Below are 17,532 nucleotides of genomic sequence, written 5' to 3' on the forward strand. Positions count from 1 at the left end.
ATTTATCACTCCAATGATTAAGAACTTTAGTATGCATAAGCTTCACTAAAAAATTAAACGATGTAAACTTCGAGCATCCTAGATACAACTCTTCGTTAACATTGCGAAACATTTTAGAAAATCTATTATTAGTCTCATACTGCTCATTGGATTCTCCGGGAATGTCTTCAAACACTGGATCATTTAAATCATTCATCATTTGGAGCATCTCATTATCATTAACCATAGTTGTCACTTGATCCATACGATTCCCACCATCTGGTCTATTATTTCTAACCGAATCTGAAAATGTATCTCCAAGAAACCTTGATCTAGGTCTTAAGAATGAAGAAAGATCTACTTTTTCTCCATGGAATGTTCATCTACTATATGTCGGAGACATGGCATATTTGAATAAATGACGCTCTACATCATTCAAATTATTTCTTAGGACATTTAAACTATTCGAACAAGGACATCTTGTTTTTCCTTCTTCATCTAAATAATTCTTAGCGACTTCAATAAAATTTCTAACGCCATTAGAATATTGACTAGATCTCTGATCTTTCAAAGATATCCAAGTACGATCCATAGCAATGTTTTCTATAAAAACATATAACTTATAGTTAATTACCTAATACTAAATTTGATTTAACTAAAACTAATGTGAATTATAACTAAAAACGATATCGAGACATATCGTCACACCAAAAACTACATAATCAAAGCATGAAATAAAATTCAAATAAGTCCCACCAAAACATAAACACCAAATTCATATATATAATCTTTATAATTCAAATCTAACATAAAATTTATATTAAAAAAAAAAAACTTCAGAATTCATATCCAACACAAACTTCAAACTCATAAACTTCATAATCAAACAAAAAAAATCACTCCTACTTCAATACCACCATTTTAAACAAAAAAAGAATTCAACGTCAACTCCCTTATATACATCTTCACTCGACTCAACTCCCTTCCATTCCATTATTATTCTCACAAACTACATAACAATCAACTTCATCGACGTCCCAATACAACAAAAAATTGAATTGACGTCATAATCAATACTCAAACACCTCAATACTTAATTTCAATTGAGATCCATAATGTCGATTTAAAAAAATGTAAATACACTTGGATAAATCACACCATAACATGAACACCAAATTCATATATGTAATCTTCATAATTAATTTCCAACATAAAATTCAAAATAAAGAACTTTAGAATTCATATCCAACATAAACTTCAAACTCATAAACTTGATAATCAATATCCAAAAACTACACTTCAAAGTCCATCACGAAACTAAGTGCTATGACAAAATCCAACAATTCAAAGCATCAAATAAGAATCGAATAATTCACATCACTTCATTGTAATATTAATTAATATTCACAACAAAAAAAAGAATTCAACGTCAACCCCCTTATATACATCTTCACTCGACCCAACTCTCTTCCATTCCATTTTTACTCCCACAAACTACATCAAAATCAACTTCAGCAACATTAAAATACAACAAACATTCAATTAACGTCATAATCAGTACACAAACACCTCAATACTTAATTTCAATTTCAGATCCATAATGTATATTTCTAAAAAAAAAATGTTAAAAACATAAAAAAATTTTGAAGCAAACCTCGAGATGGTGATGTTTTCAGCAGCCAGCACGGGTGGACAGTAGCCACAAAACTCACGGAGCAAGGCACGACGAACCAAAACTGAAACGATAAATTATATGAACTATAAACTTAATCGAGCGGTATTTTGACAAAAAAAAATCAATCGAGGAGGAGAAGAAGCTTACTTTTTGTAAGATTGAAAGGGAACAACAAAACCCTCAATCTTCCCATGGTCGAACGACAACAATCGGCGACGAGGCTAGTCGTGGCGGCTATTGGAGACGACCGGCGATGATTGGGGACGGAGGGGCGACGACCGGCTACGGGGAGGAGACAAACGGCAACGACGAGGCGCTGAAATCGACGACACGGCGACGGAGGGGAGACAAAATCGCAATGGGAGGGGCTAGGGTTTGTAAAATGGCGAAATGAGGAATATTGGAGCTGGGGTTGTAAAATTTGAGATTTTCAACGACGCGTACTACTTATGTGTCGCTGAAAATCTCTTCAGTGACACTGTCAATTAACGGCATCGCTGAAAGTACATTTTCAGCGACATTTCATTGACGGCGTCACTGAAAATACTTTTAGCAACAAGGAGAGTGAATGACGTGTCGTTGAAAAGTACTTTTAGCGACATATAGGTCGCCACGTCGTTGAAAATACATATATGTATTTTAGCGACATATATGTATTTTAGCGACATTATTGTTAATATGTCGCTAAAAGTTTGTCGCTGAGAGTAGGGTTGAGTGAGTTTATTTGGATTGGAAATGGTTGAATTTTTTTAGTTAGACAAGGTGTGATGATACTTAGACATTAAAAAAACATTACCTCATGAAAATATATATTCTTTAGTTCAACATGTGGGTAGAGAGATTCGAACCTCAATCTTTTGATCGAAAATACATGCTTTGACCAGTTTAATTTTATTTTTTTAAATGTTAAATCTCATTTCAATAGTATAATGATTGAGTAGTGATTTTTAATCGAAGTTTTCGATACCTCTATGGTAAAATTGAAACATTTAAGGGGTCGTTTGTTTTTGGGAATATAGATGTCTGGCATCTTCAGATACCTGGAATTTTAGATGCCCGAAATTATAGATATCCGGCATCTTGAGATGGCCACATTTGTTTCGTAGGAAAGTATATTAGGATGTTCGAGGATATGTGGATAGCCACGTTTGTTTTGCATGATTCATGGGAATGTTCTAAAGTTATATAATGTTCCCAAAATGCCCTTACGAATATTTATGTAATTTATACATTAATCTAATATAATTTGCATTAATACAATAGATTTTCTTAAAATTAATTTAATATTTTAGATTTTTTTTTATATTAATTGTGTATATGTATTAATTTTTGTATGTCAGTAGAATTCATATTAATATAAGACTTTTTTTTAAGTAATTAATATTGAATATATTTCAACTTTAATATTTAAAAAAATATATACAATTGTATATTTAATGTTATATTTGGTGAAATTCATTTATTATATTATCAAATTATATTCTTTTAAGAAGAAGAATATCAAAGGTAGGCTGGTCGTTAAAAAAATGTTGTTTTAAAATTATGTATTTAAAATAATAGATGTTATCCATAATAAGTCATTCTAAATATTAAATGTAAAGGGAGATATTATATAATTTAATTGAAGTTTATTTTATAAGTACGTGTAATACATAAATATACTTAATTGTTTATTAGTCAATAGTACATTAATTTATTTAAATTATAAAATTACAAATAAAACTAAAGAAAATTGATAAAAGAAAATATATGAAAAAATAATGAAGTGGCAAAAATGTCAATATAGGATGTTCTCGACATGGGAATCATGGAAACACATTTCAAAAGGGTATCCAAATCGACTCGAATGTCTTCGCTATGAGCACCCTATGATACCTGGGCATCCTGAGATATCCAAATATCTTACATTACCGTAAAACAAACGTGGAAATCCAAATTCCCGTCTCACGATAATCTTGAATTCCCATAAAACGAACGATTCTAAAGCATTTGAAATGTAGGGTTGAAAAATGATGAATTATGTTGAATAGATTAGAGGGCTGTTTGATATATATACCATCCAGATTCTGTCGTTTCTTGTTTTCTGATAATTTGTTGATTGGATTCACTCTCTATAATTTAGAATAGATGTCATGTGCCTTACACTAGAGGTTTCCAACTGGGGTGTTGAAGGCTAGATGAACCCTAAGCACCCTGTAGGGAGGGGTAATATCCCCATGGCCATGAGCCCAAGATATGCCACCACCTACCCATTAGTGGTTTTGGCAAATTTGTTTTTGAAAATTGAGATTTTGTGATCTAAATAATAAAAATTTTGAAGATAATATTATTTTATATTTTATATGCTTTCGGTATTTTAAAATTTTGAATTTAAAATGTTAAAATGCAGAATTACAGATAAAAATAAAAAATAGAAAATATACTTTTATAAATATACTATTTTGATGTCACATAAACTCATTTCATTGTAAAATACAATAACTCTAGCTTTCGAATTGAGTCCTTTTTCAAATTTCTATTGTCAGAATTTTCTATTTTCAAATCACACCAATCAAACACATTCTTAGATGAGATGGTAAAAAATACTCGTTGGATGAAGAATCGATCTCGGGACGAAAAGAAATTCCTCCATGAAGTTTCCAAATAGAAACCCTCAAAGCTCTCTCCTTTCCATAAAATTTGCCCTATACTAACCATTGAATAATGGGATTGCAGATGACAGAATAGCTTGAGACTTTAGAAAAAGAAAAAAAAAAAATTGAGAATCACCCGATCCCACAGCCTTAACCAAAGAAGAAGACATGAATATTCTTGGAAATATAGTGAAGGGAAAGCATAATCCCACAGTCCAAGTTTACATATTATTCCCAAAGTTTTATTTTTTTTCTTTTTTTTCCCCTCTCAATCAACAAAACCTCAAGGCAAAAATATATGCTTGATTTATCCCTCAAGAAAATCAAAAAAGAGAAGCCAAAAAAAAGCAAAAGAATAAAGAAAAAAAAGCTGGCAAAAGCTTCTCTGCTACAGCTTGGAAAAGGAAAAAGTTAGCCTACAAAAGCTCCCTCAGCTTGCAATATTAACAATAATAAGCTGTTGAGCTAGATCTAAGGAATTAAACTGCCATTGTTGAAGGCTTTGGAGCTGCTTCTTTTCTCTGTTTTCTCTGTGTGATGGGTAAGAAGAGCAGTTTTGGAGTTTATTGTTCCCAAAACAAAGGATGTGTTTTTGGGGTAATGCTGGTGCTGCTGCTGCAGAAGGCCTGTGGAGTTGAGTTTCAAGTGGGAGGGTCAAAGGGTTTTTGGGGTGTTTCTTCAGATTCTAATGCTCAGAGTTTTAATCAATGGGCTGAAACACGTAGATTTCAAGCTGGAGACTCCTTAGGTAATTGATTATATTTTTTTGTGGAACCAGAAATTACTTTAATTTCGTTTCTAAGAGCCGTTTGATAATGTTTTGTTTATTTTAACAAATAAAAATAGAATTCTATAACCCCAACGCTCGTGAATGAGAGTCATAAAACAAAATTTTTATGTAGGTTGGAACCAAATGAAAATAGAACAAAAAACAAGAAATTTATCTACCCTTTCGTAACGTTATTGTTACTTGTTTTTGTTTCATCATTTCTAATAAAGAAATTAAAAATAGAATTGTATAACCCTAACACCCATAAATAATTCAAGAATGATCAAATAATATTTATCTTTGTGTTTTATAACAAATTTGAAACAGGAAACAAGAAACAAAAAATTTGTCTTTGATCCAAAATTTCTATACAATTTTGATAATGTTTCAAAAAAAAAGAGAGAAACAAAGGCATAATTAATTTGTTACAAAATGCTTAAGTTTCTTAATAAAATTAGAAACAAGAAACATAAGCGTTACCAAACGGGCTTTTATTTTTGTTGTTTCCAAAATTTTTATACAAATTTTGATTATTGATATCATATCATCTAAAATATTAGTATGATATAGGATCTTCTAACTCGATGGTCGTATCATATTTTTGTCGAATTATTTAACTATTTTTCAAACCTTAAAAAAGGTTAAAAGAAACCTGTCGAATATTATATTGAACTAAAATTATTTCCAAAACTACAAACTAGAAACGTTTAATTCTTGGCCTTAAAAAAAAGGTAAAAAGTTTGAAATTGTTTCAATCAGAAGGCTTTAACTAATAAAAAAATTTAACTAATAAAAAAAGAAGTGAATACAAGTTTTTGTTAATTATTTGTACAGTGTTCAACTACCAAGCTGGGCAAGACTCAGTACTGTTGGTGAAGCAAGACGACTACAAAAACTGCAACACAGAAGCACCCATAAAGCACTTCTCAGATGGCCACACCATCTTCAAGTTTGAGAAATCTGGCCCTTACTACTTCATAAGTGGCAACAAAGACAACTGCCTCAAGAATCAGAAGCTGGTGGTCGTTGTCTTGGCTGATAGAACCAAGCAGTACTCTTCTCCGCCCCCGACCCCGATCGAGGAAGAACCGACTTCTCCTCCACCGTCCAGTGAAGCCTCTTCCCAACCTCCCGAGGCCTTGGCCCATATGAACCCGACCCCGTCCCCGCTCGCCGAGGAACCGCCTGCAAATAATAATGCACCATCGTCTACATCTATCATCAGCTTCGTGGGTTTGATTGGAGTGTTTGCTACTACCTCTTCAGCTCTTCTTTTGTAATTGAGTAATAATTTGATATGGTGAATTAGGTTTTTTTTTTTTTTTTGCCATTGATTTGAATGTTTTTTTTTTTTTTTAACAAGGTTTGTGATGTTGTGTGTGTGGATTTAATTATTTGTTTGGCTGTGTTGTGGCTGTTTGTTTAATTAGTTTGGTAGATGATAAATAAGCTAATAATCCTACTGGGGATCGGAGTAGCTAAAAATGCCCTTGGTTTGTATGTGTTATATATATACAAGTAAATAAAGTTTGGCGTGTAATTTCATTTTGTCAAATGAAAATGTAAAAGCTTAAGGGAAATTATAAGTTGAAATTTCATTTTTAATCTCAATGCTTTAATTTTATTAGTTTTAATTTTGTTTTCCTACTTTAAAGTTAGTAGTAGTAATTAGCATATACCTCCAACTAAGAGATTGTGAGTTCGAATCCTCTCTCCAACATATTTATTAAAAAATAAAAAAAAAACTTACCATTTGATAACAATTATTCATTTTTTGTTTTTAAAAACTATGTTTGTTTTTTTCAATTTCATTAAAATTCTTAACCAAATTTAAATAAAAACAAGTTTTGAAAATTATTTATTTTTTGTTTGTTTTCAAAATTTGGCATAGATTTTTAAAATGTTTATAAAAACTATATAAAAAAAATAAAGGAACACAAAGGTGAAAGTAATATTTCACCACTTAAATTCTAAAAACATAGAACCAAAAACTTATTATCATAATTTTTTGCTTGTGAGAAGGTAATATTTCATCTGCAAGGTTTCAAGAGGTTACTAATATCATGGTCATTGAGTTATACTTCAATGGGCTAAATATTAACCATTAATCTTACCCCTCTTTCCTTTTTTTTTTCCCTTAATTTTTCACCCACTCCAAATTAATCGAGCTCATTTTCAATAAATATGTGATTCGTTATACCCCATACCAGTTAATAAAAAATATCACATTGTGGAACTCATATTTGTTTAATATAACATGTGGGGGTGAGGGATCGAACTCACAACCTCTTTGGTTAGAGATATATATCAATTACCATTGAGATATCGTAGAACTCATATTAAAAATCCATTAATAACCTTCATATTATTCTTCACCTAATAGCATGAATTTTTTTTTCTAAGGATAGAGATGATCAATAATTAGGGAGATCCTTATATTTATAGTTGAGATTGAGAGAGATAAAAGAGAGTATAATATATGTGTATAATTGAATTGTATATATGAAGGGCAAAACCCTAACCAAAATAATTGACAACCATGGTGACAGGAACTAAACAAAGGCCTATATGCTTAAGTCCTGTGCTGCAGTTCTTATTATCCCTCCCTACAAAACCCACTTCAATTCTATCTTCAATCTCCCCACATTCTTCACATTCACTTCCTTTTCCCTAAACAAAAAAAAAACAAAAACAAAAAAAAGAAAAATGTGTTAGATTATGTCTCAGAATAATGTCTTAAATGATCAAACATATATACATTTTCAAGCTGTAAATGTATATTAGAAATTAAACCTCCTTGTGTTTCTTTGCTTCAGTGATCATCATTTGATCCATCTTCTTATTCGTTTGCTTTTTATTAAGCTCACCCATCTGACTCAAAAGAAAAAACGAAATTACCAAGTTAAAAAAAGTAACTAAAGAAAATAAAGAACCCCTTTGGTAATTAACATTTTTCTCCCGACCGCTTCTTGTTTATTGTTTTTCAATTTTCAAAAGATATAAACGATTGATATCTGATACTTTTGTTTCTCGTTTCTTATGTTTAGGAAACGTTTTCAAAATTGTATACAAATTTTAGAATCCACAAAATCAAATTTATTGTTTCCGATCTCATTTTTTTTTCAAAACACAAAGAAAAGTACTATTTTATGATTCTCAGACTTATAAAATGCATAATAAATATTAAAAAATAAATAAGAGACAAAAATTTTGTATATTTAAAATAAAAAATAAATTCTCGTAAAACAATTTTCTTTTTTCTTTTTTAAAGAAACTCAAAAGAAACAATGGCGGGACCAGGAGAAGAGGGAAAAGAGAAATTAAAAAAGGCGAACCGCGGGAATGGAAGGATGAGGAGAAGAAGTTGCAGTGTCATCAAGATCACCATCGGCCTCCGGAGAACAATAATTGTTCAAAGAAGAAAAAGAAGAAGAAGAAAAGATCCCGCGATTGTAGTAGTCGTCTGATGTTGTTGCTGCTGTAGTGTCAAACATGATGAGATCGTCCATGGAGGAAGTCCAACTACAACTAAACGACGTCGCTTCCTGATCGTGGGCGCAGATTCTGGAGGTGGCCGAGTTTTCCATTGATATGGAGAAAGGAAAAAAAATGGGACTTCAAATGAAAGAGATGGGGAGACGGAGTAGTGGCATTAAGAGGGGCTTTATATAGCTGTGATCTGTGATGATCGTGACCAATCTCTAATGGTGGTTTTATTTTAGTTTAAAGTTTAGATTGTGGAGTGGGGCGTGGGGCATAGTGGTACAAATGTTGGCCATTTGGGATTTCTTTTTCCTTGTTTCTTATTTCTCATCTATGCCTAAAATCTGGGTTTTGTCGGTTTCGAGTTGGCTTTCTAAGCTTTAAAAAATTTGTTTGTGTCTCTTGGACTTGTTTCGAAACTGAGGAAGGTGAAAATGAAGTAAATTCTTTTCAAGTTTCGACTTCACCCTCCCGTGTGCACCCGTTCTTGGTAGGTGGCCACCATGGTTTGAACTCATTCCCTCCAAATCTTTGTGCTATTTACTTTGGCCTTCATTGACCACTTGAGTCATCCCATGATGGTTGACCTCTCCTCCTCTTATTGCCAATTGGTTTTGAGATGGAACTCCATGAATATTAATATGGTATATAGCCCAAAACGCTCAAACAAACATCCGACTAGAAAATTAGATCCGATCAAAATCTATGAACTAAAAGAGTCACGATCTTGAGGGATAAGATACCTAACAAAAATTTATAATATAAGTGAGCTACTTCTCTGAGTGCTAATTGATTTTGAGATGAAATTCCATGGCATGAATATCAATATCTCCCACCTTGTCTATTCTACTCTCGCCCTATCCTATCAAGGTCTTCTATACTTTTCTAGATACGTGGAGTCATAAGTAGAATTTGAGTATAATTAACTTACCCATGACAAAATTTAAAAAAGAAATAGTAATCATCAACCAAAATTCAACAAATAAGTTACCAGTAACCTCGGTTATAATTGCAATACTATATTCTTTAAAAAAATAAAAGTAAAATAGAAACTTAATTGTGAAATTGGGACATTAATTGCATTTTTTTGCACTAACTTATATTTTTTTGACCAGCTGACCTAGTTTTTTATATATGATAAAAAGATCTCTTTCCTCATAGACCAAACAAAAAAGAATTAATATAATTCCCCGCTGTTTCTCAAACACGTTAATTCTTTTTGGTTTATTTATATTTTAAATTTTCATTTGTAGTTAATTGAGAAAGTCATCCATAAAAAAACAACTTTGCAAATTATATTTGACCAACCCCGAAAACCAGGCTGATATGATGGGATGATGCTTAAGAAAATGAGGAGTTGCTAAAATGTGCTTATATACTTAAAATTCTTGTATGGCCTACCGTTTGATTAAATTTTCTCCAAATTCTTCTTTTTTCTAAACTTTTTTTTCTCCAAATAATAAATCAAAAAAGGCATCTCAACTTAGTATTACCACATCTCTCTCCATTTCTAGTCAATGTATGAGTATATGTTTGTATCCCTAGCAAGAATACTAAAAGTCAAGTTACAAAAATGGGTAGAATCAAGTGGTAGAAGAACAACTAAACTTACTAGAATGTCCAAACCCAACGGAAATATCCAACACAACTAAAAAAAAGCAATGTTTGTAACTAGCTATAATTAACACACGAGTATAATTCAGTAATTAAGATACTAGCAATAGGGTCCGATTGAACATAGCTTGGCGTACACCATCCATAAGAGTCGATGATTTAATCCCCAACCTTGAAATTGTTGAACTAAAGAAAAACTCTTCTTAAAAGACCATAATGTTCAAATTTTCAGACCCGTAATATTGTTCTGGAAAAGACTAGCTATAAATCTTTTTTCTTTAAATACACTCCTAAACTAATTGAGGATCTCATTTGTTAAAACTAAAAATTTAATATTTAAAAAGTATGAAGGTAAAAATGAGTGATTGTTGAATTCTGTCGAACTCCAAAAATCGGCTTTCGACGAATTCGAACGAGCTACAGAGGAGTGAGTTGTGCAATGAGAGACTTGCATAGAAGGAAACAAATACTCTGAAACTTAAGTCGGTAAGGATTCGAAACTTAGTAAGCCGGCCTCAAACAGAATCGCGTACCTGAATGGGAGGAGTGATGCACCTTTTAATAGGCGGAATAGGGGGACAAGTCTATTATTATCATTTCCGTCACGAAGTTGGGGCACTTACAAATTGTTGTATATGAGGTTGGGATCTCTTTGGCTCGGTCAAGTAGAACTTGGGAGTTCACTAAGTTGTTTCAACCCCGTTCTAGCCATAGGTCAGACTTCCCTTTCTGATATATAAGTCTGCTAATCCTTCCGAGTTGAGTTTATTGGTTAACATGTCAGGTAGGTTTTTACCTCCAACAAAAGGAATTTTCTTTATTTCATCTTGAAGTTTAACGAAATTCTTAATAACAGCAGGCCTATGGACACACAACTATCGTGCCCTATCTCAATAGTTTTATGAGAGAATGTAATAATTCCAGTATCCCATGGATGTCCCTTGTCCGACTAAAAATATTTTACATCTTGTTCAGAGTTATGTGTTATATGATAATGGATTTGCTTGGGATTTATTTTCATGATCGGATTGTTAATTTGTTTTCTCGATTTTAATGTATGTTGTATGTTTCTTGTGATGTTTGTCAAATTTAGTTATGTTGTCTTCTTTTACATGTGCTGTTGTATTTTTGACCGATCTATTTATATCATGCCTTCATCTCAAGTTGGGAGATCTATCTTTCTCTCTTTGCACTATACCTAACATTATTTATATATATATCATTCTTAGCATATCTACACGATGGGAAGTTGTGTCCAATACATTGGAATCCTCAATTCATGGTTATATTGACTTTGCAATTAAATTCATCTTTTTGACAATTTTAGGTTGAAGATTTTAGTTGGATTTCTTTGATTTTAAAACTTCTTTTTCTTTTTAATTATGGGTCAAATTCTGACCTAAATTAAAAGAATGGTCTAATCTACTGTTTTTCTATTTTCTTCCTTTCTAATTTTTTTTTTTGGCAAAACTTAATGCTAGTCACACATTCTGCTTTTAATCTCGTTTCTTTTCTTTTCTTTGAAAATGTAAGAAAGTATTTTTTTTCTTTTCATATGAAAGTTTGAATCTTTCATTAAATCCATTTTCTTTTGAGATAATTACAAATCATACCAAAGGATAGGTTGATGCTAAATTTTGTGGAGCTATGAATATCAGCTTTCGATAGACCTTGTTGAGCTACAGAGGAGCGAGCTGCATGAGGAATGTCCTACACAAGAGGAACGAATACTCCGACGCTCAAATAATTAAGTAAGGGTTCAAGATTCAGTAGGTCATTCTCAAATAGAATCATGTACCTGAGTCAGATAAGTGGTGTCCCTTTAATAGGTAGAGTGGGGGACAAGTTCGTTAGGGCCGTTTCGACAAGAGGTTGGGACGGTTACAGATTGTCCGGCCTGAAGTCAACATCCTCAGGTTGGTTGAGGAGAACTTGAGTGATTGCTCAATTCGACTGGTTTGATCAACTCAGCTTCAGGAGTATGTCGATCTTCTCTTTTTGGTTAAATAAACCATTTGGATGTCACCAAGCTGAACTGATTGGTCCATGTGTCAAGCGGATAGTTTTTACCCGCCAAGAAGCATAATACGTTTGTGTCAATGAAAATATCGATATCTCAATAAGAAATACGAAAAACACAGTTTATATATTTTAATTAATAAACAAGAACTTTATCATTTTTAATAAGTTATAAATATTATCATTAGTATTCATTTTCATATTTTTTATCATTTTTAAAATTTCATCCCTACTTTTTAGTCTATTATTGAGAAAAATCCATTGATCCTTAATATAAATGTGGAATCGCTTTGATTTATGAAAACATCCACAGGTTGGTAGATGTCTTATTCTCTTACCACATCCATCTTAGTTTTTCCTATTTTTCGAATCAAACCATGTGATTTTAAGAATAATTTTCAAACTCTTTTGTGGTTTGAAAAATCTAGAAATGATATCAATTTGTTAAAATTAACAGTTATTTTTTTAACCAAATCAACACACATGACAGTATTATTCCATGTGCACGGTCGTGTGTCAACTCTGTTAAATTGACCAACAAAAAAAAAAAATGTCGATAGCTACAGACATATATATAATTTGTATAACAAATCATAGTTCAGCTCAATCTCTTTCATTTCCGATCTTAATGTGTGGGTAAAAATGTTTTTATCATTCAATACGATTACAATTTGACTCTTTATATATTGTTGATGCAAAAATTTGTCTAAATCCTGTGGAGTGACTTGGATAGGGTCGGGTGAGCTGATCAAGAAGACCTAAAAAACAAGTAGAGCATTCCAACACGCTCAAGTTAGTTTAGAATCTGAGAAAGATAGATCAGCTTTAGACAGATTCTCCTACCTTATTGGGTGAAATGTGGGTGCATTTATAGTGGGTCAATGGGTAGTTTCATGTCCCATCAATCATAGTTCACTGTTATGGAATTAGGTGACCTGACAAATACTGTGTCCCGTACTGGTGGCTGGATCCGTCACCCTCATGAGGTCGGCGTGGTGGTTCATTTTTGTAGCCCAAGGGTCCCTTCCCAACCTGTTAGTTCGAAGCGCTCTCTTCTCTCTCGAGACAGCTCGGCCTCCGACAGTCCAAGTCTCCACCTCCAACATACATAATAATAACAAAGTTGAAAAACAAAGCTAAAAATTGTTTTTAAAAATAAATTGCAACAGATTCTTTCCTAGAAGTCAAATGCATAAATAAACCCAAATTAAAAGTGGGGTTTTTGTCTTGTATGGAGGTTTTTTAAGATGAGACAAAAACAGAGGGTGGATAATATAATAATGGAAAACAAAGAAAGAAAATGAAAAAATTATATTTAAAGAGTAATGGGTTTCATTTTGAAGGAGGAGGAGTTGTGGGCATATCATGTGGAAGCAGGCAATTAGTTAGTGGTGACCAAGCTTAACACGATTGGGTTTTGTTTCCCTCTCTCTTTTAATTCCCCTCTCAAAATATTATTGCAATTTATAAACAAAGGGTTTTAGAGTTTAAGAAATTTCAAAGGTTATGACTTATGAATTTGACGTTTAAATTAAAATAAGTTTAAATACTATTTTGCTCTTTGTATTTTCGGCTTTTGAAAACTTTTGTTAAAATTTTTAAAAACTATAGACCCAACAAATGGAGAGGAAACAACAATGTAGGAGTTCAAACACAAGACCTCCCACTTTGATACCATATTAAAAGATGAATAAACCACCACTCAAATCAAAAGCTTAAGTTAATAGGTTGGGTAAATTTAATTCATTTATGAGTATCTCAACACATTATTTTCTATTATAATTTTATCATGAGATGACACAGTGGCAAGCGCTTGGGTCATTTGAGATACCACCAACCTTGAGAGTCCTGCAATAGTCACAATGTTGTTCAGCCCAGACAACGAATCTTGGTTATAGAGATCCACTTACAAAATTTGTGTTAAAATTTTTCAAATAGAGATCAAATTGATCACTTTTTAAAAGTACAATGACCACGACGAATATTTTAATAACATAAGAGCTAAAATGAACAAAAATTCAAAACACAGAGACTAAATTAAATGTCGTAGAAGTACTTGGGAGTAAAAATGAATCAAAGCAAAAAGATGCATAAAACCAAAATAGTGTTTAAACCGACACGAAAAAAATGATAATATTGGCACATGGGCGGCTGGTATTTGGTAGCTTGGCATGGCTACATTACATGTGGAAGTTGCCCACACGAACGCCAAACTTCTCCTTCTCTGTCTCTCTCTCACTCGTGCGCGCACACTACAATTCATATGCGTTATATTCCCACCTGGTCGGTTCAATTTCAATATAAATACTTCCATTACTTTTTTCTTTTTTTCCTCAATTGGAATGAGTTTTTATATTTTAGTTTAGGTATTTTTTAATTTAGTCTCGATGATTGGAAAAAACTTCAATTTATCTTTTATATTTTAATATTTTTCAATTATACCATTTTTTTTAGTGAAATGTTAAAATTGGATGATGATAAATTTATATCGCATGTTAGACCATTTAAGATTACATGGTCCAATCAATTGTTTAATTTTTTAATTGCATTGTAGCAAGAGGGTACAACTGAAAAATGTTAAAAGGTAAGAGATTAAATTGACACTTTTTTTTGAGCTAAAACTATATTGAGCCTAAGTTTTATTTGGAGGTTTATATATATAAAAAGAAGTTTTATTTGAAATAAGTTTGGCACCATTTTTAGAATTATGTTTTTAGGTAAAGCACCACTTTTTCTAAACATTCCTACCACATACACAAATCAATGGTGAGTTTAATGGTATGCATGAGATTTGATAGAGTGAAAAATGCCTCTAACTAATTAAATACCTAAAATGTTTTTGTAAGAATGCACTAAAATACATTTAAAAGCAGTTTTAAAATGTGCTTTTCATTATTGAAGAAGCAATTTTCACCTGATCAAAAGTTGTGTCAAATTATACTTATCCTTAGACATGTATGCATCTGTCCTATTTATACAAACTGATAAAATAGTCATTTTATGATCACAAAAATGAATAGAAAGAGATTCAACCCTTATCAACTTATTTTTGTTGTATGCATAAACCATTTCATTATGTGTTCAGATAGCCAAATTCTTGATAGTCAACTCTCGGATCTTTCTAAAAAAAAATAACTAAATAATATATGTTGATGTAGATGTGTAGATATGGTGCATCGTGCCCTAGTGGAGAGTAATATTTGAACCGGAGCTGATGTATGTTGGGCCTCTGAACTTTTAAATATATATAATTAGTATATAACAATTTAGTATAAGTTATGAAATTTACCTTTAGCTTAGTGGTAAGTGCTTGTCTTAGTCTCTCTCGATGTGACTTTATCGAAACTTGATCCTGCACATTTTCGTAAGTTTTGTCGAAGGAAAGAATTTCGTCAATTTTATTTTTAAAGAAGGAAAACAAATCATGGATTATGCAAATTTTTAAAAAATAAAACAAGATTATTGATTTTCTATACAAGTATGTCGATTTTTAAAAGGAAAAAGAAGAGAATATCTAAATTGGTGGAAAATTTAACCCTAAATTTTAAATTGGGCACCTTTCATGTTATTTTAAATATAATAGTTAATAAACACTTTAGAATATAAAATTATTAAATTTCAACAGATCTTGTACCTATAATTATCATCCTTCTTATTTTACGTTTTAGCTTTTTATTTTAGTTTTTTAATATTCTTGTAGATTTAATTTGGAATCTAAATGGATAGATGCTATAAATGAAAATCGGTAGGGTCTTTAGAAGAATTACCGATATATCATAATCTAAAAATTAGAATGGTTGATTAGAACAATAATATTCGAGACCAAGTTTGTAGAGTATATTTACAAAAAGGACTTTACCGTGTTAAAATCATACTTTTATGCATAAAATTTTTGAATCCGCCACTGTCTATAAACTAGAAAAAAGAGTAAATGTCTTACCCTTGAACTATGCATATACTTGGTAGACGTAGGTTAATAAATGTTAACAAAATTGTTATGAACTAGAAAAGAAAAATTTATAAGCTTAAAAAAAGAATGAAATGAAAAGTATGCAGCACAAATGCTTTATAAATAATGTGAACTTAAGCCAGGGGTGAATTTGTAGGTGACAAATGACGAAGTAATACGCATAAATAGAAATCAAAGCTTTGTCCCACATCGCTGGTGCACAGAAACCAGCAGCAGGAAACGGGTATAAAAGCTGCGGTGGAAGAATGGAAAAAGCATACCTTTCTCGGCCTTTTGGCTAAGATCAAGTGTAGTATCTGTTCTTATCAGTTTAATATCTGATACGTGGGCCATCGGCCCACATGATATTAAATTTATTTTTCTAGGGGGATGGCCCATTTCAATAGCTTGCTATTGGGGCCGTCGCGCGTCGCCCATGCGTTGCACTACAGCTTGGGCCTGGCGCACCCCTCCAAATTCAGGTGTCAAATGTTTGATTGGGCCCATCATAATGAGAAAGCCCATTTGGATTCCTGCTCTTCTTCATTGTTTTTTATTTTTAAATTTTTATTTAATGTAGAAAGCCCATTTCGATTCCTGCTCTTCTTCATTGTTTTTTATTTTTAAATTTTTATTTAATGTAGAACTATATTAAAAATGAATGTATACTATAAAACTCTCTTTTATTTATATACTCATTTCAGGTAAAGCATAATATTGTAAAATTTACCTAATATAATATTGTAAAGTAATAATAATTAATTAATTAATAATATTTTATGTTGAACTAAATTTATCTTAGCCAGCCACATATTTGAAAATTTGAAAACAATGGAAAATTTGAAAATAATTTGGAAACAATGGAAAATTTGACAACAATGAAAAAATATGTTACCGTAATCTACAATGAAAAAATATGTTACCGTAATCTTCCATTATTTTCAAATGTCTACTTTTAGATCACTAAACAAACTCATCCTTAACTACTCATATTCAACTCTAGACGACAAACAAAATTTCAGGCTAAATTCTATAGCAAGAATTATAAAAAGTCAAGGGAAATGAGAAGAAGTTAATTTTGTCCCATCAATATATTGTCCATTCTGGAATATCTCTACGATTTCGAGCCTTAAAAATCTCTCTTAATTCTGCTCAAATCTTGAACTCTCTTTTTGGAAAACTACTCTATTCTTTATCCTCAACGGAATTCTTCCCCCTCTTTCCCAACAATATCCTACTTGAATAAGTCGTGTTGGTGCCACAGTGCTATAGAAGAGCGTCATTGTACTTTCTAAAATATTTTAGGACACCCAATGTTCATAGCCCCATGGCATTGTCATCTCATAACTTGCCTTTGTGTTGAATTTGCAAGGGTTCTACCACCTTAGATAATTGAGGGTTTGATGTGAAA

At 31.9% G+C, this 17,532-nt stretch overlaps 2 protein-coding genes and 1 non-coding gene across 3 annotated transcripts; 2 read left to right on the plus strand and 1 right to left on the minus strand.

The window, feature by feature from the left end:
* The first annotated feature begins 4,719 nt into the window (after positions 1-4,719).
* Positions 4,720-6,661, plus strand: LOC111019019 (early nodulin-like protein 9). Its single transcript, XM_022295307.2, has 2 exons — positions 4,720-5,035; positions 5,891-6,661. Exons 1-2 carry the CDS (start codon positions 4,825-4,827, stop codon positions 6,334-6,336), a joined length of 657 nt encoding a protein of 218 aa, XP_022150999.2. The 5' UTR covers positions 4,720-4,824; the 3' UTR covers positions 6,337-6,661.
* An 875-nt stretch (positions 6,662-7,536) lies between these two features.
* On the minus strand, positions 7,537-8,672 carry LOC111019020 (uncharacterized). The gene is made up of 3 exons (XM_022295308.2): positions 8,392-8,672; positions 7,850-7,927; positions 7,537-7,726 (listed from the first exon to the last, which is right to left on the minus strand). Exons 1-3 carry the CDS (start codon positions 8,641-8,643, stop codon positions 7,574-7,576), a joined length of 483 nt encoding a protein of 160 aa, XP_022151000.1. The 5' UTR covers positions 8,644-8,672; the 3' UTR covers positions 7,537-7,573.
* A 7,726-nt stretch (positions 8,673-16,398) lies between these two features.
* Positions 16,399-16,594, plus strand: LOC148208511 (U2 spliceosomal RNA). Its single transcript, XR_015788615.1, has one exon. It is a non-coding gene; the product is annotated as a U2 spliceosomal RNA (small nuclear RNA).
* The last annotated feature ends 938 nt before the right edge of the window (positions 16,595-17,532 follow it).

Source organism: Momordica charantia, assembly GCF_013281855.1.
Source record: "Momordica charantia cultivar OHB3-1 chromosome 10 unlocalized genomic scaffold, Mcharantia_2.0 BLBB01000010.1, whole genome shotgun sequence".
Lineage (NCBI taxonomy): Eukaryota > Viridiplantae > Streptophyta > Magnoliopsida > Cucurbitales > Cucurbitaceae > Momordica > Momordica charantia.

What these genes read in the sequence shown, in the direction of transcription:
- LOC111019019 (XM_022295307.2), top strand. Translation starts at nt 4,825, where the DNA reads ATGGGTAAGAAGAGCAGTTTTGGAGTTTATTGTTCCCAAAACAAAGGA. An exon ending in TCAAGCTGGAGACTCCTTAG is followed by an intron (nt 5,036 to 5,890) that starts GTAATTGATTAT and finishes TTATTTGTACAG; the next exon opens with TGTTCAACTACCAAGCTGGG.
- LOC111019020 (XM_022295308.2), bottom strand. Translation starts at nt 8,643, where the DNA reads ATGGAAAACTCGGCCACCTCCAGAATCTGCGCCCACGATCAGGAAGCG. An exon ending in CTCATCCTTCCATTCCCGCG is followed by an intron (nt 7,928 to 8,391) that starts GTTCGCCTTTTT and finishes CTTTTGAGTCAG; the next exon opens with ATGGGTGAGCTTAATAAAAA. An exon ending in AAGCAAAGAAACACAAGGAG is followed by an intron (nt 7,727 to 7,849) that starts GTTTAATTTCTA and finishes TTTTTTGTTTAG; the next exon opens with GGAAAAGGAAGTGAATGTGA.